Genomic DNA, 24,245 nt, shown 5'->3' with positions numbered 1-24,245 from the left:
ATTAGTTGTTACTCTTTTTCTGTATCTAATTACTCATCTTACATCTCTTACATCAAAACTGTATTGTTTTTCTTTTCAGTTTACAATGTAAATTCATTTGATTATTTATAACATCCAAAACCCAATTTAAAATAAAGTTAAATATAATGCATATGTCTTTAGTTATCAGTGTTTGCTCCACAATGAGAGCTGTTTCCTTACTGAAACCAGGTTCTGGGTTCAAACTTCCTGGTCGGTTGGGGTCTTTGTTTGCAGTTTTTATGTTTATTTCATATGTTTGTTAGTTTATTTTGTGGCTTCAGCCCTGCCATGATCCTGGCATATTAATTAAATTCTTTCACCCAATTACCCATTCAATTTAAAACACAACACAACAATTTACATTTAGGAATGATAAAAATGAATTAATTAATTTGTATAACATACTTAAATAAATTTATACACATAGCATAATCGATGTGTTTCACATAGCAAATCAGTTATCTTTGCATTAACAAACTTTTCAGAATTATCTTGAATAAAGGATGTGGTTAGAAGCACTATAAATGTGTCAGCTTGACACGCCTACAATGAAGTGAACCGTTTTCCTGGCATCATGCACGGTCTGCAAATAATTCTGCTACTCAATGTTTTGACATGTCTCAAACAAGCTGGTAAGAATTGCAGTTTTTAGTCATTATTCTCCAAACATTTCATATGGGCATTAGCATGTTTTTTTTTCTTTGAAGCACGTGGAAGTGACATCATTGGTGGGGAGAAAGTCCCAAGGAAGTCAATGTTGTATATGGTCTCAGTGCAAAACAAAAGTGGTCATATATGTGGAGGATTTCTGATCACCGAAGACTTTGTTGTCACTGCTGCACACTGTGATAATGAGTAAGTATCAGTCTTCGTGTCATTTAACAGGTTTAGGAAATGTATTGAGTGCCTCTCAATAATCTTTGCTTCAGATACCCCACGCACGTTGTTCTCGGTAACCACAATCTCAACAAAGGCCAAAAAATAAGTATCAATAAAAAATTCAAGCCTAGATTCTATCTAAATGTTTTACTGGGTGACGACATCATGCTGCTTAAAGTAAGTACAACAGTTTGAAGTGACATAGTTGAGTGATCTAATTATCTACGTTACATTACAGCATAAGAATTTTGAATGTTAACTTTGTGATTTGATTATATATCTCTTCAGCTTTCTAGAAAAGCTCAGCTAAGCGACATAGTAAAAATAATTCGACTTCCAACTGCTAAAATAAACCTAAAAGAAAATGAAGTGTGCAAAGTGGCTGGATGGGGAATTACGGAAAATGGTACTCTAACCAATATACTGAGGGTGGTGGATGTGCCTGTCATTAACAAGAAAGTCTGTAAGAAGCAATATTCTGTCATAAATATACGTCTTCCCGCCAACGTTATCTGTGCAGGTGGCTACCCCACACACAAGGGATTCTGCCAGGTATGTTTTCTTCTTCTTCCTTTCACTGAAATTAATAACTGGTCTCTCGTTGTCAAATGTATAAACACCTTAAAATTCTTTCTTTTCACAGGGTGATTCAGGTGGTCCTCTGGTGTGCGCAGGATTAGCTGTTGGTATTGTTTCTTTTAACAAAGGCAAGTGTAACTACCCTAAAGCACCCAATGTTTATACAGACATCTCAAAATACCTCCTGTGGATCAATGCAATTCTTAAAAACCCAAATAGTTATTTGTAAAACTACAATTGTTTTTCTGCTGTATTGCTTCATTTTGCTGTCATTTTCTTTGTGTGACCAAAAACAGAAATAAAAATTGTATCTGCTAGTCCACGGTCTGCAGACCGTGACTGATATTGTTACTAATAAAACCATGGTTTTATTAGTAACAATATCAGAAGGGAAATATTTCATTAAAACAATAACAAGGGAGTCCAGAAAATAATTTGGTGTCACATGAAGAATAAGCAACATATAGTAGTATTAAGGTTATCACCATTACCATTTCAAGATGTTGCTGTTTTTCCATAAGATTAAAGTGACATCTTTTAGAGACCAGTATGTGTCACCACAGTAGTGAAAGTACATCTACACTGCTACACTGACTGGAACTATTTCACAGAGTGAGAGTGAGATGTCAAATAATCAATAGTGAAAGCATTATTTTTGCAATATATTTGGCAGCTAATGAGAAACAAACTAAATACTAACGAATATTCAATGTGTACATGACTGCTGAGTGAGCAACAGCAATAACCGTAAAAGAGACACTCATGTAAACAAACTGTAATCTGCAATGCTAGTGATGGGTAGATAAGGTCAAAATGTTATTAGTATTGATGCCATCTAGTGGTGTACAGATTGATACCAATTTTCCTATATAAAATACGTTCTAGAATCAATTCTCATATTAAAATATTGATATTAAAATAATTTGTGGTAAATTAGAAGTTTATGATTGACAGGTAAACAGTGGAAATTAGCTATATTATTGAGATTGTCTAAATGATTGATAGGAACTACTATTTCTGCTTGTCATGGTGATATGAGAAATAAATGCATCACGGCTCACATAGTAATCAAATCTGGCAGTCATTTAATCTCTTATGCATATCACTAAAATAGTTCAGAAAAAGTACCGACTGCATCTTAAGGATGTAATTTTGCTGAAGGAGTAATGTGTTTTTTAAAATTTGTTCACAACAGTGCTCTAACTGTACATCACCAAGTTGATTAAAAGAATGTATAGAGCATTGTTGTAATCTAATTTTGTACTGTGGTAATTTGTACATCCACATGCTTTTAGAATGTTTATAGATATGGATGGTCCAGTTTTGGATCACTGGGTGGTTGTCATACTCCGAGAGCAGGCAGGACTCAAACGCCGACTCCGAATGCAGTTCTGTGAATTTATATACAATGATAGTAAGCCCCAGGGCAGACCCAGGACACCCAGGACCAGAGATTATATCTCTCGGCTGGCCTTAGAACATCTGGGAAGGCCTTGGTGTTCCCCTGGACAAGCTGGAGGAGGTGGGCTTCTCTGCTAAGGCCGCTGCCCCCGCAACCCGGCCCCAGATAAGCGGAAGAAGATAAATGAATGAATGAATGAATAACCAGAGTAAACATAAAATGCTCTTTGTAAATGATTATTTTATTAAATAAAGAAGAATTGTTATCCAAATCTACCTGGTCCTGTGTGAAAATGAAAATGCCCCTTTTGTTAAAAATAAATTAACTGTGATTAACCACATTTTTTAGTTTAGTTTCACTAAACACACTCAGGCCCAATTACTGGCAGACTGGGTAAATCAAGAACTCAGTTCAATAGAACCCATGTGACAAATCAAAGCAGGCTAAAAGAACTCAATAAACAACACTTCATACAGCAATCTAAAGAAACACTTGAGAAACAAAGTCACTGATAACTCTGTGACCGGCCTACCAAAATTACTCCAAGCGCACATCCATGAATTATCCAGGTCACAAAAGTACCCAGAACAACATTAAAGAACCTCAGGCTTCACGTGTCTCAGTCATGCTCAGTTCATGATTAAACAATAAAAAAGACTGGGCAAAAATGGCATCCATGGGACAGTTCAGGAGAAAACCATTGCTGACCAAAGAGGCATTTGCTAAAACATATCTTGATGATCCCCAAGACTTGAAAGACTGGACAAATACTTTGTGGAATAATGAGACAAAAGTTTAACTTTTTGGAAGGTGTGTGCACCATTACTCTCTGGCATAAAACAGCATTTCAAAAAAGAAAAATAATACAGAAAGTAAAATATGTTGTGGTTGTGTGACGATCTGGTTTGGCCTGCTTTGCACAAACATCAATATACACGTGCATAATACAAATAGGACCATGAAAATAGGTCATTACACAACTACAAAAACTGCCATGTTTGCTAACCGTACTGCTCTTCTGGATATCTTGATTCCTGCATTCCTGTTTTTCAGCCTGTTAGAAATGATCATGGAGCTTCTGCATGTGCGCTCCAACAAAACAGTGCTTTTAATTATATTTTGTGAGTTAGATGTATCAGGGATCCTGCACAAAGTACTTCTGTGTGTGTTGATTGTATACATATATCTCCATGTACACGTGATAGCATTTAGTTTACATCACTCTGTTAATTAAGCTGGAGCTCGGAAAGAAAAGCGTCTGGACTTCCAGTTTCTTGAAGACGTTTCACCTCTCATCCAAAAAGCTTTTTCAGTTCTAAGAGCATAAAGAGTGATTCAAATGTTCTGTGAAGATATGAAATGAACGTTGAGAAGACAGGAAGTGAAAACAACCCCAAAAACCACAAACCACAGACAGAGTGCAAGGTAAAGCATAAAGTGGTCGACTATCTCCCTGAAAGATTTTTCACCCGACTTCCATGCATCATGCACGCTCTGCGAGGGTTTCTGCTCTTTCAAACTTTGACGCTTCTTAGACATAATGGTAAGATTTTATCCATTTCTTACAGATGTGCAAAAGTGTGTTGCTTTTAAATTTTGCACATTTGCTTTCAGCACTGGGGAGTCAAATCATAAAAGGTAGAAAGGCTGAGAAAAAGCAGATGATGTATATGGCATCAGTGCAAGACAACAATGGACATATATGTGGAGGTTTCCTTGTCAGTGAATATTTTGTAATGACTGCAGCGCACTGTGCTCCCAAGTAAGTAATCAAAACTCTTCATGCAACCTCAAATTCATCAAAACATAAACGTTCAATTTCTGTATTATCATTAATGTAGGAATCCTACAAGTGTTGTTCTGGGCACTCACAATCTCAAAAAGGTTGATGACACAATGAGATATGATGTGAAGATGTGCAAACATTCTTTTAAGGATGTTCTATCTGGAAATGATATCATGCTTCTCAAAGTAAGTAGATAACTCCTGAATCTCATAGACATGCATCTCTTAGGTCCTGTATCAGGTTTTTGCTGCATATGTTATGTTGATGCTATATAGATAGATTTTGTCTTTTGTTTTTGTTTTAGCCAAGTGTTGGCTAGTAGCTGTTTGACAGTCACCATGTTGGTGCACAAATACCATTTTATGCCTGTCAAACTGCATTATCCTCGTCACTGTTCAAAAAGAACTCTAAAAACCTGAAATGTTCTGAAAATGGTGAGGTATAAGAACTGGATATGAAATGAATTTTATGCATTTCAGCAAGCCATGTGTGAAGCCTGGCTCCTTGGAAGCAAACTATAAAGAAATAAGTGGTGCCTCAACACTTTTACACAATACTGTAGTTTATTTTAAGTAACTGGCCCTGGATGTATTACTCATGGGAAAGCACATGAAAGAAAGAAAGTTCCTTATTGCTTGCCTTTTGCAATATATGTGATACAAAACAAACATGTTTTTATTTAGTTTAACAATGTGTTGCACATTAATAGGTATACTAAATGTTAGTGATGATTATGTATTGTAGTACATATTGATTATTCAACTGACCAGCTACACATGTGGACACTCTGTTATGGTTTGGATTTAAACCCTATTAAATTTGCCTTAAGTATTCTCTTTTCTATCTCATTCCTTATTTTCTGCCACTAGCTGTCTAGGAAAGCTCGCCTGGAAGGAAACAAAGTTATTAAGCCAATTAAACTTCCACATCCAAAAATTAATCTAAAGGAAAACAAAACCTGCAGTGTAGCTGGATGGGGGGCCATAAAAAGTAACGGTGAAAGTGTTGACGAGCTGCAAGTGGTGGATGTCCCCATCATTAACAAGGACAGGTGTCAGAGTGTTTGGCAGAATATGCTTCCAGCTAAAGTTATTTGTGCAGGTGGATACTTTAAAAACAAAGGAATCTGTCAGGTAACTTTTTTTCTATCTACAACCTATGATAACGGTATTAACAAAAGATTGATGATTGATGGGCAAATCAAATAATAATATTTCCTCCTCACAGGGTGACTCTGGTGGCCCTCTGGTGTGTGACAATTTGGCAGTTGGTGTCGTTTCCTTTAACAACTACAACATCTGTGACTATCCGAATGTCCCCAACGTTTATACAGACATATCAAAATTCCTTTCTTGGATCAAACCCATTCTTAAGAAAAAGAAATGCTACTAATCTCTGGCTCTCTTCCACATTGCATCTTTTGTCCTACCTTCCTTCCCTGGGCTCCAACCAGTCATGATCATTTTGTTAGACCTCAATGGGAGTTTTTGCTGTAATCAGAGCTAGATTTTCACCATTAGGGGGCAGCGTTCAATTAACTTTTCACATCTGTCAGAAACAAGAAAATGGAGAGTTTGGTGTGAGATCAGAATAGTGTGTGTGGTGAGAACCATTTACTTACTGAAAGAAGGTTCTGGGTTTAAAGTTCCTTGTTGGCCAAGGTTTTCTCTCATAGTTTACCGACACACTTGTTTGCTTAATTGATGCTTTTAGATTTTACAGTGAATGGTTTTCTGTCTCCTTGTGTTACGCCTGCAACCAACTTGCAGGCTGTCCAGGATGTACCTTCCCTCTCACACTATGATAGCCAACTCTTCCTTCTTGACACCAACCAACAGCACCTCCTCTGTGAGATTACTGCAGTATTTCATGTTTCAATATGAATATCATTTACATTCATTTCATGCAGAGAAATGTAATCCTGAGTCAAGATGTTCTGTTACACTGTCAGGTGTCAGGAATGATTAAATCTCTTTAAGCATTTTGGCATTACAGTGAGTCCAAAAGCAAAAAATAAAACCTGAAGCTTGAAACTGTATTTTCTCTTACTCATGTCATTTTCAAAACTTTTTTGGGGAACTTTGCTGTGGGAACATCCAAGGAACAGGCCAAAGGCTTTAGTTTTTTCCACTTTAAAAAGCAAAACATTGCTATAGATACAAAAAGAAAATTGCTTCAACCTAAGACCCGTGACGATAGCCAAAAAAAGTCTCAGAAAACATGGATCACATATGAGCCAAAATATAAAATGCCCTAATACTAAAACCATGCATATATGAATTCGGTATCTCAGTAATGTTTTAGTTCTGCACGCAGAACATGCAATATGTCTAACACCTTGTGAATATGCATGTATCTGCATTTGCTGCTGTACTTGTGGCTGTTTGTCTAAAGCAAGTTTTTTTAGTCAGCAACATTTTCTAGGCATTTATACATGTTCAATCAGATTGAAAGATGGGAGATAATATGACTCTTATCTGCTATATGCTATGGAGTAAATGTAACTGCACTAGTTATTAGCAAGCCATTGTTGTTTTAGTCATTAGCCAGTGTGAATGCAGTGTTTTCATCTCCGTGAGAATGCTGACATTATGACCGGTATCTGGTGACTGTGGTTTCTTTGATTCAAAAACAGTTTATTACACTAATCACATGTGTTTTGGTAGCTTTGGCCTATGCAAATGAATAATGTTGTTTCTTCTTATGCTCTTCATTTGAAAAAGTTGTCCATTTAAAATTAAGTTGTGATAGTAAACAATTTCTTTGAAGGTAAAAGGCGAGGTAAGAACTAAGAACATTCACTTTCTGATCTGATATCCAAGCTAGCCTGAAAATGTCTCTTCTGAGAAGTGATGTAAAAAAGAGAAGGCTCGTTAAAAACAACTTTTTTTACACCAATGTGTAAAAAGAAAAGCCAAAAACATCTTCTTCTGTTCCGCTATCGGTTTCTCTACTTAATCAATCTGCTGATTAACTCATCTGCTTATCAAAGGAACAGAAGCTGATTTTTTAAGACTGAAGAACACACTTAGATGTGGGCAGATCTTCGTGTCAGCCGGATAATGTACTCAGCCTCAATCTCACCATATCACCGACAGTGCCATTCTGTTTTATTCACAGCTTGTAAATAAACGTATTAAACCTTTCCCAATGCTCAGGGTGTGGGTCCATCCTTATGACAAAGTTACAGTGTGTAAAAACTTCACCTCTGGATGTCTGTTTACTTAATCTCTCGAAATTCCAGTGCATAATTTTATCTATGGTGGTTGCTGTAGGACAAACGTTTTAAACAGTCAAGAAAGAACAAAAACATTTAATATAGGATACATTCCAGAAATCCTTCCCATTGTCTTTTCCTGACCTCTTGTCCTTGAGCTGGGTATGAGAAGTAATAAGAACTTAGGAAAAGAGAAGAACGGTGAGCTGAGAATCTGAATGACCTTACACTAGTCTCCTTAACAACGTGGCAAAGTACAAGGGATACAGCCTTAAGAGATTCAGCATGTGGACAAGGGTGACAAGAGTGAAATCAGTTCTTATCTAAGAATGACAATTATGGATGACATTTGGATGAGGTAAGGTAATGACTTAGCATTTGACATGGACTTTTTAAATTCAGAAATACAGACCTCTGCTGAAAGCTTTATCAGACATTTCAGTGAGCTAAATTGTTGAATAGCATCTTCTAATGGCTGAACGGCAGACACTCTGTCCACAGGCCAATGAGATTTGAACTATACAGCAATAGATTATATGCATCATGTACTACAGCTAAAGATTTTATAGGAAAACAAATGCAAAATAATAATATAGTCAGACTAGTAGTACAAAGACTAAATGCATGAGAAATCAGCAAATGTGTGTGCAAAGGACAGTTTACGTACATGTTCTACAAGCAATAGCTTATCTGGATCCTGTAGTGTCTGCGGTTCATCTAGTTTGCTGCAGATCTCAAAGATAATGCCATTCAGCTGTGTCAAGCCTGGCATCTGCCTTCTTTACTTGTGAGTATAGTTAAACTACAGGTCAATCAATGTATGTGAAAAACCAGAGGAAAGAAAAGCCAAAAATCTTGGAATAAACAAATTTTAAACACATTGTAGTTTGCTTCCACATATGTCTATATGTTGCCAGTACACACTATACTATAAGGCTTTTTGTCAGTTTTCAACCATTACATAACTAAGATAACCTTGAAGACCTTGGTGGATGCAAAATTTATTGTTGACTTGACTCCAATGACGTGCATTGCTTCCGTTAAGTCATATCTTAGCCATTTATGTGTAAATGGAAAACCAATGAGTCTGATGATAGAACTGAAGCAGGAAACTGGTTTCTGTGCTTCGTCATTGAAAGATGCAGAGAATAAGAGAAAAAAGCAAAGAAGAAAGTCACAAAAGTCACTGGCAATGATGTATAATCCAAAATAGCCACTTAATCATACTGACAAAGTTTGATTTCCACAGTAAAGTCTTTACATCTGAGTTTCCACTCATTAAAAGTATCCATAGTCACTTGATTTGTACCTACAGTTGACCAGGAGGCCAAAAAGGATATTGAATGAAACAAATCGGGAGGCCTAAAGTGTCTTAAATTTCAAAAGTTCAACTAAAGATGAGCAGCAAATTGTGTTAGCATAATGATGGATGAGCATGTCTGTCCTTCAGACTGATGTGGCACTATGATTATGATCATGCAACACAAGTGTGCAAAATTACCTTGAACAAAGGATGTGGTTAGAAATCAAAATATTGTAGATAATAATCATACTTACCAGCAAAACAGACTGTTTCGCAAAAGGTTCATCTTTTGTGTTTCGAGTGAACACAAAGAGAAAAACAGGAGCATTAGAGACCAAAACAAAGAACTAACAGTTCAGGAGGCCAAAGGTGTGGTCACTGGCGAAGACAGAGCAATTTTGGAAGCTGACCAGGAGGCCAGCAATGAAGGCGGAGCGGATCTGGGTCTGGAGGCTGACAATGATGACAAAAACCATCGGGCAACAGGACTGGAGGCCGATGGTGGCCGCAAAGATTGCACCCCCCAGGAGGTCAACGGAGACCCTTGAGTGAAGCAGGTCCAGACTGTGCAGTGACCACTGACTCGAGAGGAGTCCAGACCACTGGCTTGGGCGAAGCAGGACCAGACAGTACGGAAACCTATGACGCAACAGGACCAGACGGTGCAGGCTGGGGGTGTGTGTGGCACAAAGCAGGTTCAGGCTGCCCTTCAGACTTGTGCTGAAAGGGAACCAGTGGCTTGAGTTCAGGTTCTGTTGATGTGAAGCAGTGCAGAGTCCGATGCCAAAAGATGTCAAAAGTCTTAGAAACTTTGGACAGAATATGAGCCAAAATAAAATAATGAAAAATAATGCAAACAATAAATAAATATCAATAGAGTGTTGCAGTTTTAACCCACATGCAATATGTATAAAACTTTGTATATATATGTGAGTATCTGTATTATTATTATTAGGCACAGTGGTTAGCACTGTTGCCGCACAGCAAGAAGGTCCTGAGTTCAATTCCACCATCAGGCCAGGGTCTTTCTGTGTGGAGTTTGCATGTTCTCCCCATGTTTGCGTGGGTTCTCTCCGGGTACTCTGGCTTCCTCCCACTGTCCAAAGACATGCACTTAGTGGGGATAGGTTAATTGGTTAATCCAAATTGCCCATAGCTGTGAATGTGAGTGCAAATGGTTGTCTGTCTCTGTGTGTTGGCCCTGCGACAGACTGGCGACCTGTCCAGGGTGTACCCCGCCTCTCGCCCTATGACAGCTGGGATAGGCTCCAGCGCCCCCCGCGACCCTGAAAAGGATAAGCGGACGCGAATGGATGGATGGATGGATGTATTATTATTAATATTATTTTTTATTATGCTGTATTTCTTTGATGTGCATGTGGTTGTTTGTTGAAAGTCAGACTTATCAGCAACATTTTATAGCCAGTTAAACTTGATGTGTTCAGTTAGCATGTTAACAGATGAGCGATAATGCTCGACTCTTATCTATATGTATCAGTTGCTGTTTTACTTATTAATAGCGTGAATGCAGTAGTTTTATTGCTGTAACTGACAACAATGAAATTCATAAATCTGGTAATTGTGATTTCCCTGATTGAAAAACAATTCATCACAGAATTCAAATGTGGTTCAGCAGCTTTGATCTATTCCAGCGAATAATGGTGGGGTTTTTTTTAGTTATTTGTTTAGGAAAATCCTCAATATAAATACCAGTTGTGATTGAATTGAAAGTCCTTATTGTCATTATACAAATTATAACAAGATTTAAAACAGCTCCATAGTGCACATGTGCTTAGCGCATTCTAAAAAACTATACAATAATATAACAATAAATATAATATAAATACACAGCACCAAGTAACAGAAACAGACCGCCAGAGAACGATGATACAGTCAGTGCAGATACTGAAGTGCAAATTACGTTTGTGCAAGTTTTAGTTGAGTATGGTGATATCTTTGGGGAAGAAGCTATCCCTGAGTCTGTTTGTTCTGGCCTGTAAGGATCTGAAGCGCCTGCCAGAGGGTAGTAGGTTAAAAAGATGGTAGCCGGGGTGGGTATTGCCCTTCAAGATGTTTCTGGCCCTGCTGAGACAACGGGAGTTATAGATGGCAGACAAGGATGATTTTTTGCGCTGTGTTTACCACCCTCTGCAGTCTCTTCCTGTCTGCAGCTGGCATGCCACACTGTCACTGCATAGGTGAGCAGGCTCTCGATGGTGGATCTGTAGAAGGTCACCAGCAGCAGGGTGTTTAGTTGCTCTTGTGATGGTGTAGTATCCACAAAGTTAAAACTCAGTTAAAAAATATTGTTTTGCAAAGGTGAGACTTTAAAAAGGTATCGTAATTACACTGTTTCTGTATTGTGTTACACTTTCACTTTCTGAGCTGATATGTAAGCTTGCCTGGGAAAGAAAGCACACAAAATTTGGCTCCTTAAAAAAGTTGTTTGATCAGCATTTGGTCATCGGATGTAAGGTTTTTTTTCTTGGTTTTATGCATCCATAATAAAACACAAAAAAGACATTCGCAACATTTCTCACATTTCTCAAAGTGGGGGTGGCTTGGGTGGGTGAAAAGGATGTGGTTCAAAGTCGAAATGAGAGTGATTATTATCATACTTATCAACAAGGCAAAACACCCTATAAAAAGGTCTCCTTGATGCTCCTACCAGAAACAGTTCACCGTTTGGCTAACATCATGCACGGTCTGCAAAAACTTCTACTGTTCCATCTTCTTGCATGCCTCGGTAAGAACTGCAAGTCTTTGTTATCAATTTCCAACCATTTGTTGGGACATTAACTTAATTTTGGTTTTACTTTTTTAGGGCATGGAAGTGATATTATACATGGGGAAAAGGCAGCAAAGAACTCAATGCTTTATATGGCCTCAGTGCAGAACAAACATGGTCATATATGCGGAGGATTTCTCATCGCTGAAGACTTTGTGGTCACTGCTGCACACTGTGACAATGAGTAAGTAAGTTGTAAGTAATCCAACGTCTTTTGTGGTCAGTACGCTTTTATAAAATGTACTGACCAAGTCTCATTGATTACTTCTTCAGGAACCTTACACACGTTGTTCTTGGAAGCCACAATCTCAACGACCATCATGAAAAAATAGAGATTAAAAAATCCATCAAGTTTGAAAATTATAGAAATGTTCAATATGGTGATGACATCATGCTCCTTAAAGTATGTACATATTCATAGTTGTAACAGTTTCACATGAATTATAAGACCCTATATTTGTGGCGTTATAATTCAAATTTCATCACAGCAAAAGGGTTACTGTATGAAAACAGACATTTCAAATTTTCATTTCATGTTGTGTGTCTTCAGTTATCTAGGAAAGTTCAGCTAGACCGCACAGCAAGGATAATTCAGCTTCCACATGCTGAAATAAAACTACAAGAAAATGAAGTGTGCCAGGTGGCTGGATGGGGTTTCACTGAAAATTACACTCTACCTAATGAGCTGAGAGTGGTGAACGTTCTTGTCATTCAACATCAAATCTGTAAGGAAAACTGGCCTGCTCTTCCTAACAAAGTTATCTGTGCAGGTGGCTATAGAACAAATAAAGGATTCTGTCAGGTATGTTTTCTGTCTCTTCAATATATACTAATTAGATTTTGCAAAATATATAAAACACTTAATATAAACTGACAAAATTAAAATATGTCCTCCTCACAGAGAGATTCCGGTGGTCCTCTGGTCTGCAATGGGTTCGCAGTTGGTGTTGTTTCTTTCAACAAAAATTTAAACTGCAAATACCCAGATGTACCCAATGTCTATACGGACATCTCAAAATACCGTCAATGGATCGACAAGATTCTCAGAGGTGTAATTTAAGCATTCCTGATTGCTCTGTCGATGTAACCAAAAGTGAAAATTAAAAAGATTCTGCTACTTCGCTCTGTCAAGCTGACCTAATTGAATTCAAAGCTCCTTATCACTTTATTCTGTCACCATGGATTCTTTCAATTACAGCAAGTGTTGATGTTCAAGTTATCTTTTATTACAATGTTCTAAATGTATTTTATGACCATGGGATGTAGATAACTTGTAACTTTATATGTTTCTGTGCTTGTAATTCTGCTGGCGTGCTGTCTGTACTGTTGTTTGACCCCCAAAGTTAAATAAGCAAATGAAAACAGCATGGTTGTGTGCACCTCATTTTATTTCAGATTTCCACAACAAACTTGGTGTCAAAAATAGAATCCCATGCCTGTTTGTATTCAGGGTCTATAGGAGACTTGAGCATGCTAGATAAAATTAGACAATTGTGAGCATGGCTAACACATCTGGTAAAGAAACCCCCAGTGAACAGGAAGCTTTCATGTTTACGAATGGGGTTTATGGGAAAAATATGGAAATTGAGCTATCAGCGTTTGGGTAAAACATTTCCACAAAGAGGAACATTGAGCTTGATGCAGCTAATAGATCATAAATCATAAAGTAAAAGAAAAAAAGCCAAGAAATAATTAAAAGAGTAATAAATAAACAAAAGTGTAATCACAAGTTGTGAAACACAAAAAGGGGAAATGACACCTGATTTAATTTTTTTCACTATCAATTGGGAAGCACTCAAGTACTCCTGTTAATTCCAGTGCTCCTCCTACATCTGAATAATTCCCTGAAGGTGTACAAACGAGTATTAGGGCCACAATAAGAAAAAATAATTGAGAAAAAAGTTGAAATAGTATTTCAAGAAAAAAGTTTAAATGTGGAGACTACAGATTACAAACTGCCATGGTTGCTATATCCTCTGAGTGAAATTGTACTTCAGAATCGGTTTTGGTAACAGGAAGGAAATGATTTCTCTATTAGCATGTAAACACAATGTGGTGATCAGTATAAGAACATTGATAAGATGGTGCAGAAAACTGCATCTGGATGGAAAAACACACAATTGTTGAAGAATGAATTTGCACACAAGAAAATGGCTTGTAATGGACAGACAGAAAGGTTATCGATAGTTACATCTATAAATGCAAGGGGATGTATGCTGTATGACAAAACGGCTGATCAATTTGTTTCAATAACTCGCCTAAACAAGGCATTTTATAGAGGGTATAGCAGCCGTAGCAGTATGTCTTTGGACAACAAGGGTAATCCTCACATTTCAACCTTTTCTTTCGAAATACATTTTTGACTCTAATCTCAAAATTCTGACTTTATTCTCAAAATAATCAAAGGCATTTTTTCTTAATGTTGTTCTAATATCTAGTGAAAATGTGCATAGTAATGAGGCCTAAACAACACAGACTGTATCTATATAACATAGAGACCATCTATGCTCACAGTCATCCTCTCTGAATTCAAACCTCCAAGCTTTGCATCCAGACCTCAGTCATTTGCACACTCATGTGTCATCTGATTGCAGTCAACATGTCAAGATATTTATCAGGTAAAAAAAAAAAAACTAAAGATTTCTTCCCATTTGTGTAAACCTATGGCTCTCCAAAAATTACTTTTCACTGACTTGCTGTATGAATCTTTCCTCTGAGTCTAAAATAATATCTTTCCAATCAAATGTTTGCATTTCCAATACGTCTATACAAGGAAGATTAAAATCACTTTCACCTCTCCCCACTGCATTCTCAAAATGGCTTCTGGCTAGTGTCTGTCTTATTATATTGAAATTGCAAATCTTTTCATACAATTTCCAGAAAACCATCCCACTTTCCAAAGTGAAAACTCTTTTTATAAGTATGCAGTTCACAGAATTGATGAAGCCATGTAAGAACTATGTCTTTGCTACCTGGTTTGGGACTGTGAGCTGCTGATTCGATTTCAATTCAATTTCATTTAAGCAGCACCAAACAACAACAACAGTTGCCTCAAGGCGCTTTATATTGTAAGGTAGACTCTACAATAATGCATGAGGGCCAGCCATCTGCCGTGACCTTGGGGTGAGGGGAGGAAGACAGGATGAAAGACATGCTGTGGAAGAGGGACACAGATTGATAACAAGTGTGATTCAATGCAGAGAGGTCTATTAATACATAGTGAGTGAGAAAGGTGACTGAAGAAGAAATACTCATGCATCATGGGAATTCCCCAGCAGCCTACACCTATTGCAGCATAGCTAAGGGACTGATTACACTCTTATGTTCGAACTTGCTTTTCCACATGGCTAGACTGTGGCTTGCACAGAAGTCTAAAAACAAAACACTGCTCAGATCAGATCCGGGAGGCCATTCCTGCCGATCACACCCCTCCAGGTCTCACTGTCATTGCCCACATGAGCATTGATGTCTGCCAGCAGGACAACAGAGTCCCCAGGTGGATCACCCTCCAGCATGCCACACAGGGACTCCAAGAAGGCTGGGTACTCTGGACCTCCATTCAGTGCACAAGCGCAGATGACAGTCAGGGCCTGTTCCCCAACCTGAAGGCCCAGGGAACAAACCCTCTCGTCCACTGGGAGAAACCCCAACGTACAGGCAGCAAGCCGAGGGGATAATAGGATACCCACCCCAGCCCGCCGCCTTTCACCAGGGGCAACTCCAGACTGAGACAGAGTCCACCCTCTATCCAGGAGACTGGCTAGAGAGCCCAAGCCGTGGTTTGAGGTGAGTGCTCTCTGTTTCAGGAAATAACTGCCATCCTTAATCAACACAGGATTTTTTGAACTGTCAGGTTTGCAGACAACATGGCACATATGAGGAATGGGAATTCTTCATGTGTGCAGGAAATTTAGGGAACACTTATAGTTGATGTCTTAATTATGCAAATAGCTACTATGAAGTTGATGCTTCCTGTTCTGTCAGACAGAAAACAACTATTTGTATCAAGTTACATCACATTGTCTGAAATAAAATCATTATAATAAAGTTAAATACGTATATTTTTAGATAAAATCTTTAAGTATAATATATAAGATAATATTTCGAAGTCACAAAGGTAAAACTCTTTAAAATGTCATACCAAATGTAGGTCAAATGAATAAACTATAGATCTAAAAAAGAAAAATACATTTGTTCAATGTTCTCTAGGAAAAAATGAGGATCCTTTTTGTCACTGGACTTTCACAACCAGAGAACCGGCCTGAAGAAACCTGTTACGAAGCTTTTAAAAGTCAGCATTTTCCAAGTTTTAGAAATGTTATCAGTGAGTATTTACTGAAGCTGTCTCCACTGATTGAGCAGCAGCGCCCTCTGCGGTTTGTGTGTAGAAGCGAAAAAGCTTACAGCACCTGGTATTCCCAGGCGGTCTCCCATCCAAGTACTGACCAGGCCCGACCCTGCTTAGCTTCCGAGATCAGACGAGATCGGGCGTGTTCAGGGTGGTATGGCCGTAAGCGACGGAGACACTCTATAAAAGACCTTTAATAGGTGGCAAATACACAGTTCAATAAACGTTATTGTGATACATTTCATATGTTACAGCGAAAAGATGCAAACCTTCGTTATTAACTGTAGCTTCAACATTGATCTGCGAAAAAATGCTTTTCCTGCAGTAACATTTGGATAATAACACATGTTAGTTTATTAATTACAGCACAGTACAAGTGATAGAATGCATTTAAAGCATCATGTCAGCAACAGTCCTACCTTTGCTTCGTATGGTTCAGTTTCCCAGTAATGTCCCTTAAAAATGCAAGGTCAAGTGTCCACTCATGATGGGAGTCATGACGTGCCCAAAGCCGATCACCTTTGCACATAACGTCTGCTGGTGAATGATGCAGTGGTAATGCATAAAGTTTGGGAACTCTGTGTCACCTTTACAGTGAGCGATGAATCCTGTATGTCTGACGATCATAGCAGGAGCTCCGTCGGTAGTCAGCGATACCAGCTTTTCCAAAGGTACCTTTTTCTCCGCGAAAAACTCCTTCACCGTGTTAAAGATGTCAACTCCACTCCTAGTTGTCTTTAGCGGCAGTAGTGTCAGAAGTTCTTCTGATTTTCCTCCCACCAAGTTTCCGGGTGCCAGTGTGTGGCCGTTACTAAGCAACCGCGAGTTAGCAGCAGCAAACCAGAGATAGAGGAAGAAAGCTACCAAAATCAAGCCTCTGAATTTAAGATGTTATTCTGTATCTCTGGATAATTATTCAGATTTCTGGCTCTGCTTCTTCACTGTTGCTTAATTTCGGTTTACCAGCGATAAGCAAGGCAACAAAACGATGTCAACACAAGAGCAACAAGCTAACATCGGCAAAGTTCTCAGCTTTCTTCGGGAATGGGACCGCGGTGACATGAGGGTCCGCGGTCGCATGTTGAGCACCTTTGTGACTCAAAACACGGGGAAGACGTTTTATGAGCTGGAGCTGGAGTTTGCGCAGGTCGCCAGTCTCTTCCTAGCTCGACTTACCACATGGATGAAGCTCACGTATCCTTTATTCAGCCGTGGTCTAGGAAAACTGTTAGTTTTGGACATATATTTTTTGTACAGCTCAAAAAACGTGTCCTGGGTGGGGTGTAAATATTTCCAAATAGTAGTGGGATTCGTGTTTCCTTGCGTAAGTCCTGCAGGATTTATTTTGAAGACTTAAATGAGGCTTAATTTAAGTCTACTGCTGGTTAAACCTGCACGGGTTTGGGACTATCTTGATTTTGAGGGGCCTGCATAACATGTGAAAACAACACATTTAAATCATAAAACATATTTTTTGTTATACACATACAGCCAAATGGTGCTGAATATATTCTAGCATAAAATATCAGAATAAAGTTTTCAGAATGTGCCTGCAACTGGACAACCCTTTACTAATACTTCAGTTACATGTTAGGCACCTTCCTGGGACTTCAGCTGAAAGCACTTGGGATTTTCCTGTCTGCTTCTTGTCAGTAAGTGACCCAAAATGCGGGACTGTAATCTGCAAAAATATCTTTAGGCCAACAGATGTTTTCTTTCAATAAACCATCTTTCTGATTTGATCAGTGATCAGTATCTGATGAACTTCCTGGAGGATGGAGGAGCTCTCACTCTGCTGGACATTTTGAGCCACTCTCAGAGCAAAGATGATGACAAGGCCGGAGCCATCAAACTTCTACTCACTGTCTCAAAAGCAGGTCGCAAGTACAAGGAGATCATCTGTGAAAGTCACGGTAAATTTCACATTTGTCTGTGGCATATGTAAATTTATTTTAGATTTTAAATCAGATTTTAAAACAGCCTACAATATAGTTTATTTTATCAGTAATGCTTCTTTTGCTTTGTTTCCAGGTGTTAAAGTCATAGGCGAGTGCCTGTTCACATCAAACAGAGATGAAACCAAAGAGGCAGCGTCGGTCCTTTTGGAGTCCCTGTCCCACGGAAATCCCAGATATCAGGACCAAGTCTACAAATATCTGATTACCTGCATGACTTGTAGCTCACCTAAATCCCTGCAGCTTATTCTGCACACCTTATGTATCATCCAGGTGAAGCCAGCCATCTGTCAGTGTGCCCCAGAATGGCTGTGGCTACAATGTAGCTTGCCATCACCAGTGTGTGAATGTGTGTGTGAATGGGTGGATGACTGGTTGTGTAAAGCGCTTTGGAGTCCTTAGGGACTAGTAAAGTGCTATACAAATACAGGCCATTTTACAGAGTATGCACAAAGCTGTATGTTACTGCAGTCAGTCTGTATGTTGCAGAACTGATTTTTAACATTTTTTCTTTTGCAGCGAAAAATGAAAACAGCCCATTACAGCATTGTAGAGCCTCTGCTTAACACACTCAGATCCCTACACCTGGAAGTTCAGGATGAAGGTAAGCTGACACGCTAATTTTTAAATTTATCCTGAAATTTCTTTGTATCCTGTGAAATAACAAATCATTCCATTAGCCATTGTGATTGTGGATGAAAAATTGCGATCCTGTTATTATTAATCAGCTTTTCTGGTTTTGTCTCTTTATATCTTTGACAGCCATTAAACTCATCTTAGACCTGAAGCATTATGATGTGAAGGCAGTTCTACTGACTGGTTTGGTGGCTCTACTGAGGCCTATTAAAGAAAAAGAACACCAGCATCAAATCAGCAAAGGTGACATTAGAGTTTGGTTGTGCGCTGTGAAAGCCTTTAATATACACCTCTTTCTTTTGACCAATTATGGCCGCCTTTTCATATTTTAATTGGTGCCTTTCTGCAGTTTGTGATACAGTTACACAACCCATCAGTGAATGTGTTATAATTTTGTAAATGAGCCCTAACTTGTCACAGTCATTTTCATAAAATGTTTTATTGACAACCTTATACAATCTTGTCAGAATCAGAGATGACTGAGATGACTGGATCTTTCCCTGTACTTGTACAGCAAGCTGCTGCAGCTAAAACAATACGGTATGGAGTCCAAATAACCTCCTCAATCACAGTATAACACAAACTCAGTTAAACTTCTGGGATATCTCTCTGTCCAGTTAGCAAACAGAACATAATGTGAATTGTTCAAAACCATGATGGCTTTGCAGGTGGTTGCCAAAGACCATTGCTATCATGCCGTGCTCATGGAGCGTCATGTGGATGTTATGACCAAACCTTTAGAAACAAATCACACACTCATTTACATACATACATACTTATATCTTCTCTAACATTTGCATTACACACCCACAGAAACTCAATGAGGACAGTATAAACAAAAATCCTGAGTTGTTCACGATAGATGCAAGGGGAACAACTCAAGGTTTGGTATCTTGCCCAAGGATACTTTGACTGTAGTAGCCAGGTGCTCAAACCATTAACCTTTGAATTAGTAGACAACCTGCTCTACCTCCTAAACCCCAGCTGCAGTGACAAAGTCATAAGCTAAAAGAAAAACTAGAGAAAAATCTGTCAGGAGGGATAAGAAGAGAACAATGGTTTATAGTCACCACCTGCAAAACTATTTCCTTTTTGGCAGGTGTCGTGTTGTTGCCTTGTTACCACTTTCTTTGGTAGCAAAAAGGGTGATTTAGAGTGACAGTGGTTTATACTTCCCAGTAAATAGATTGAGATGCATGAAGCTAAACTGACTTTTTAGGCCATGGTTTGATAAAACCATGACATAACATTTTATTCATGGCAGTGTGATAGCTTTATATGTTGTAATAAAGTAGCTATCTTTAGCTGCTCCCATGTCACAAGGGTTCACAATAGCCAGTAGCTCCCCATGTTTGATTTGGCAGTTTTATGCCCGATGTCCTTTCTGCATTTTAATGATGTTCAATATTTGTTAAAGGCTGCTGGCTGAGGAAGATCAAGAGCTTTCTCGTGAGCTGCTCTCTCTTGGAGTGATCCAGCATCTTCTGCACACTATGGGCAACAGAGAACATCCTGATGGCCAAATACAAGCCAGTCTAACGTTAGAGGTACTTCAGTGTGTGTGTGTCTTCTCAAAAAAGCAGGCTGATGACACCTATGATGATTTCTCACAACCATTTGGTACAAATAAAAAAAAAATACTATAAAGCGCTTCAGCCTTCTATTTTAAGACTTCACTTTTTTTTGTTCTTTACTTTTTCTTTTCAGCAGAATAGGACATATTCACAGTTGTAACCCAACTGCTTTTTGAGAGCTTCATTACCTCATGCTTGAATGTGGTCCTGTCAGCAATCTACTAATGCATGTCTACAAAGCAGGACAGTTAAAGTCATTATGTCTTGCCCAATTTTCAACTGTTTTTAGATGGTTTGAGTTTCTGTTACTGTTCTGATAGAATTTTCTGATTACTTATGGGTTTTCTTATCACTGCTTCTTGGTCCCCACTGCCTCCACCCTCTTTAAGAAAAATGTGTAAGCAGTAATTTGCAATTATTGTGTTCCAGTTTTTTTTCTTTTGCATTAAATTAGAACCAGAAAGTGCCAGCCTTGTAATTAAGTGGAAACAGAGGCTGCTTTTCTTGAAGTTCGGCTGTTTGTAAAAATGTGTTTGGTTCATCTCCGTTTCTCATTTGTTTTGGTTTTGCATCTGTAGAAAGAAACATTAATTCAGACATATGAATATCAGCTTCTGGTGTCTGCTTTCATCTCTGTGTAGTACTTTGTCGTCTCCTTCCCTGTTGTTGAGGACCAAGTGCAGAGAGTGATGGGCAGCGCTCTGTTTGCAGAGTTCAAAGTAAGCGATAACCTAAGTTAAAGGTGCATTGCTCCAAGTCAGTACCAACAAATATAATCACAATCTTTCTACAGAACAAAGCTGACACTGTATACATGAAAATGAATGAAACAGAAGCAGAAATGCTGCTAACAAATCAGATTAACATGTCACAAGGTAATGATTTTACTGTTTTATTTGACAGCTGATTATTTTCCTATATTTCCTGTACTATGTGAAACTAATTGTATTCTTTTTCTTTTTTCAGTTTTAAATGGTAACAAGTCTGACAGCTGACCAGAGGAAAAATCGTTTCATAAACGGATATAAATAAGGTTTTTAGAAATGTTTGTATTAATACCTATAACCTGTTCTACCATTTGTTTTTGTATTAAGAAAAAATATTCTATCTATCACTAGAAAAATGGGAAGTTCAGTCATTTATATTAATATAGCGAGAAATGGCTCGGACAATGGAAGCTCTGTCATAGTTTTGGGGCTTCTTCTCAAATAAATACAAATAAATAAATAAATTTGCAATTTATATGTGTTTGAGGTGTGTGCGCACACACACACACACGCGTGTGTATACTCGCTTGAGTCAAATTTGAGGTCGCACTTTTTAACTCCCACCCTTTGGGGACACCGGTTTCTGTTTGGTTTAGAAGCAGGCTGACAACTGAATTTTACACCTCCAAATCCACAGAAATAAAATAAATCACTTGAGATTTTCATTTCATTAAGCAATATTTCTTCATACAGTATTTTTACCTTCCTATTGGGGACTGGGAATGTTTAATGTCCCCTTTGGTGTCTTCAGTGATAAACCAACACAGATAAACCATTTTGTGCCACTTTTGAGGACCGTACTTCCCTTTGGGGTCTTAAGCAATACACAGATACACTAACTATTTTACTTCAGTTTGGGGGATATTACTTCCCTAAAGGCAAGTCCTTCAAAGTAAGTACAATAAAATGTAAGGTTACAATTTAACTACCCAATCTAAAAATAATCATTTTGCAATTAAGTATGTTAATTTGACAACATCCAAGGGATTTGAAAGAACTTAAAATATAGGTGTCTGTGAAGATTCTCAGTCATCCAAAGAAAAGCGTCTGGACTTCTTTGAGTTGCTTGAAGACGTTTCACCTTTCATCCGAGAAGCTTCTTCAGTTCTAAGGGTCAAATGGTGGAGAGTCATTGTGAAACCTGGCCCCACCCTATCATGTGATTTCCTGAGGTCAGACGGCCCAGGATGTGAGCGTTAAGGCGTCTGGGAAGGGATCTCAAAACTGGATTATATATGGCAGACAGTTGGTGTTGTAAACCAACGCACACACACACACACATGCAGACGCACGAAACACCTACACTGATACGCCCTCACTATCACCCTCCCTACCCCGGATCCAATGCCTCCTCCCATGCTTACCTCCCATCCAATGTGGACACCAGATCAGCTGGAGGCGCAATCGAAGATTGCAGCAGTGATGTTTGTGTATTGTATGTATACGGTTGGCAAGGTCTGTCATCTCGGTTGTGGGCAACTGCAACTGACAAATAAAGGCTATCTCATCATCATCATCATCTTTGATGTTTGATTGAGTCCAGCATCGAGTTTCCACACTGTGTAATAAACACTGGATTTCCTGCACGTTTCAGTAGTTGTTCTGAAGAGGTGAAAATTTCCATGTGTTGTTCAAAGACAGGAAAGTTGTTTTGTCTTGTTTCTTGTGCAATATTAAACACAAGATTTGCCCGAGCTCATATTTCATTACACATTAAACTCATGACCAATGTCCTGTGGTGATCAAATGAAAGTTAAGGCTGCTAGTGTCAGGGTTGGTTGATGGAGGACCCAAATGCAGAACGTTCTAAACACAGAAAGTGTGTTTATTTACAAAAAGCTATGAAACAGTGCCAACAATCCACAGTGTGTTCCCAATTCCCAGGCCTTGATTCCTTTCCTTGATATGTGGTAAAGTTTTGTCCTCCTTGGTGCCTATGTACACAGTGTGCTGCTCCTGTCACATGTTTCCACATTTAACCTAGAAACGAGAGATGCCACATTTAGTACAGTCCTATCCACCGTCCACTACTCTCTTAAGTAGGGCTCCTTGATAGACACACACACAAACACACACACACTCACTCCAACTTTTACACAGGGAAGCGAGGGAACAGGAGCAGGTCACACCAACAAACAACCATAAGCATTCCAGAAGACAAATGAAACTAATAATTATTCATCAAACCCCAAAATAACAGACCCAGGCCCATGACAGTTCGAAATCTTAGCATACAGTGTTTATATGATGCATACTGTTATTTTAATATCTATTGTAAACTAGGGCAATGAGAACTTTTTTCCTTATCTGCTGCAGTGGCTGATTAAGAAGCGTGGGACAATACTATCAACTACTGCCTGAGATTGAGATAATTACTTTACAGCATGGCTGGGATGACAGATTGCACTGGATACTGTGAGGATTTCAGTCCCATTTGTTGAACTACTTCTTGAAAACAATAATTAACTAATGTGGTTTCAACTGTAAGAAAGGCCTCTCCAGATGTTGTCCTGGTGGTGGAAGAGGCCAAGGAACTCTTCTGGGAATCGATCAAAGAGTGCAGGGAGATTTCTAAATACCAAGTATGCATATTGAGAAACAGCCAAGCGTAGCCAACGCCTGTTGCTTTGGCGTGGTTTAAACAATGCCTAAGATAAAATGTTATAATAATAATAATAATAATAATAATAATAATAATAATAATAATAATAATAATAATAATAATAATAATAACTTTTTATTTTATTATCATTTAAAATATTTAGGAGCTTTAGTAAGAGTATAATCGAGCACATTTCATTTAGTTTTCCTGGGAAGGCCAACTAATTTGATTTGTAAGTTTCAGACTTAATAACTGGGACCACTTTAGTTTTACTTTGTAAAGCACGTGGACACAACTTTTTAAAAAAAGTACGAGTCGTTTTCGTATTTATGTACAAACAATTAAATAAGGTACTGAATTACAGTTTGAACATTTCGGTAGCCTATCC

The 24,245-nt window shown here is 38.4% G+C and overlaps 4 protein-coding genes and 1 non-coding gene across 5 annotated transcripts; 4 read left to right on the top strand and 1 right to left on the bottom strand.

Annotated features, from left to right (window-relative positions):
- Nucleotides 1-577: 577 nt before the first annotated feature.
- On the top strand, nt 578-3,152 carry LOC113016436 (duodenase-1-like). Its single transcript, XM_026159263.2, has 5 exons — nt 578-653; nt 729-876; nt 951-1,077; nt 1,189-1,452; nt 1,544-3,152. The coding sequence occupies exons 1-5, from the start codon at nt 596-598 to the stop codon at nt 1,706-1,708; spliced, it is 762 nt and encodes a 253-aa protein (XP_026015048.1). The 5' UTR covers nt 578-595; the 3' UTR covers nt 1,709-3,152.
- Nucleotides 3,153-4,225: 1,073 nt separating this feature from the next.
- LOC113016182 (duodenase-1-like) lies at nt 4,226-6,705 on the top strand. Its single transcript, XM_026158800.2, has 5 exons — nt 4,226-4,424; nt 4,496-4,643; nt 4,723-4,852; nt 5,537-5,800; nt 5,895-6,705. Exons 1-5 carry the CDS (start codon nt 4,241-4,243, stop codon nt 6,057-6,059), a joined length of 891 nt encoding a protein of 296 aa, XP_026014585.2. The 5' UTR covers nt 4,226-4,240; the 3' UTR covers nt 6,060-6,705.
- A 5,094-nt stretch (nt 6,706-11,799) lies between these two features.
- LOC113016181 (mast cell protease 1A-like) lies at nt 11,800-13,340 on the top strand. The gene is made up of 5 exons (XM_026158799.2): nt 11,800-11,933; nt 12,012-12,159; nt 12,249-12,378; nt 12,526-12,777; nt 12,877-13,340. The coding sequence occupies exons 1-5, from the start codon at nt 11,846-11,848 to the stop codon at nt 13,033-13,035; spliced, it is 777 nt and encodes a 258-aa protein (XP_026014584.2). The 5' UTR covers nt 11,800-11,845; the 3' UTR covers nt 13,036-13,340.
- A 3,032-nt stretch (nt 13,341-16,372) lies between these two features.
- On the bottom strand, nt 16,373-16,491 carry LOC113017039 (5S ribosomal RNA). The gene has a single exon (XR_003271370.1). It is a non-coding gene; the product is annotated as a 5S ribosomal RNA (ribosomal RNA).
- Nucleotides 16,492-17,147: 656 nt separating this feature from the next.
- On the top strand, nt 17,148-22,757 carry armh1 (armadillo like helical domain containing 1). Its single transcript, XM_026159388.2, has 11 exons — nt 17,148-17,517; nt 17,907-17,975; nt 18,070-18,236; nt 18,355-18,551; nt 18,798-18,882; nt 19,041-19,157; nt 19,382-19,454; nt 20,332-20,461; nt 21,130-21,207; nt 21,282-21,363; nt 21,455-22,757. Exons 1-11 carry the CDS (start codon nt 17,312-17,314, stop codon nt 21,481-21,483), a joined length of 1,233 nt encoding a protein of 410 aa, XP_026015173.2. The 5' UTR covers nt 17,148-17,311; the 3' UTR covers nt 21,484-22,757.
- Nucleotides 22,758-24,245: the final 1,488 nt, after the last annotated feature.

This window comes from Astatotilapia calliptera, chromosome 23, assembly GCF_964374335.1.
Source record: "Astatotilapia calliptera chromosome 23, fAstCal68.1, whole genome shotgun sequence".
Lineage (NCBI taxonomy): Eukaryota > Metazoa > Chordata > Actinopteri > Cichliformes > Cichlidae > Astatotilapia > Astatotilapia calliptera.
The sequence above is the reverse complement of the archived record's forward strand: the minus strand, read 5'-3'. Positions and strand labels throughout refer to the sequence as shown.

What these genes read in the sequence shown, in the direction of transcription:
- armh1 (XM_026159388.2), top strand. Translation starts at nt 17,312, where the DNA reads ATGTCAACACAAGAGCAACAAGCTAACATCGGCAAAGTTCTCAGCTTT. An exon ending in CCAGCATCAAATCAGCAAAG is followed by an intron (nt 19,158 to 19,381) that starts GTGACATTAGAG and finishes CAATCTTGTCAG; the next exon opens with AATCAGAGATGACTGAGATG. An exon ending in GCTGCAGCTAAAACAATACG is followed by an intron (nt 19,455 to 20,331) that starts GTATGGAGTCCA and finishes TATTTGTTAAAG; the next exon opens with GCTGCTGGCTGAGGAAGATC.
- LOC113016181 (XM_026158799.2), top strand. Translation starts at nt 11,846, where the DNA reads ATGCTCCTACCAGAAACAGTTCACCGTTTGGCTAACATCATGCACGGT. An exon ending in GCTGCACACTGTGACAATGA is followed by an intron (nt 12,160 to 12,248) that starts GTAAGTAAGTTG and finishes TTACTTCTTCAG; the next exon opens with GAACCTTACACACGTTGTTC. An exon ending in ATGACATCATGCTCCTTAAA is followed by an intron (nt 12,379 to 12,525) that starts GTATGTACATAT and finishes GTGTGTCTTCAG; the next exon opens with TTATCTAGGAAAGTTCAGCT.
- LOC113016436 (XM_026159263.2), top strand. Translation starts at nt 596, where the DNA reads ATGCACGGTCTGCAAATAATTCTGCTACTCAATGTTTTGACATGTCTC. An exon ending in GCTGCACACTGTGATAATGA is followed by an intron (nt 877 to 950) that starts GTAAGTATCAGT and finishes TCTTTGCTTCAG; the next exon opens with ATACCCCACGCACGTTGTTC. An exon ending in CACACAAGGGATTCTGCCAG is followed by an intron (nt 1,453 to 1,543) that starts GTATGTTTTCTT and finishes TTCTTTTCACAG; the next exon opens with GGTGATTCAGGTGGTCCTCT.
- LOC113016182 (XM_026158800.2), top strand. Translation starts at nt 4,241, where the DNA reads ATGAACGTTGAGAAGACAGGAAGTGAAAACAACCCCAAAAACCACAAA. An exon ending in ATGATATCATGCTTCTCAAA is followed by an intron (nt 4,853 to 5,536) that starts GTAAGTAGATAA and finishes TTCTGCCACTAG; the next exon opens with CTGTCTAGGAAAGCTCGCCT. An exon ending in AAAACAAAGGAATCTGTCAG is followed by an intron (nt 5,801 to 5,894) that starts GTAACTTTTTTT and finishes TCCTCCTCACAG; the next exon opens with GGTGACTCTGGTGGCCCTCT.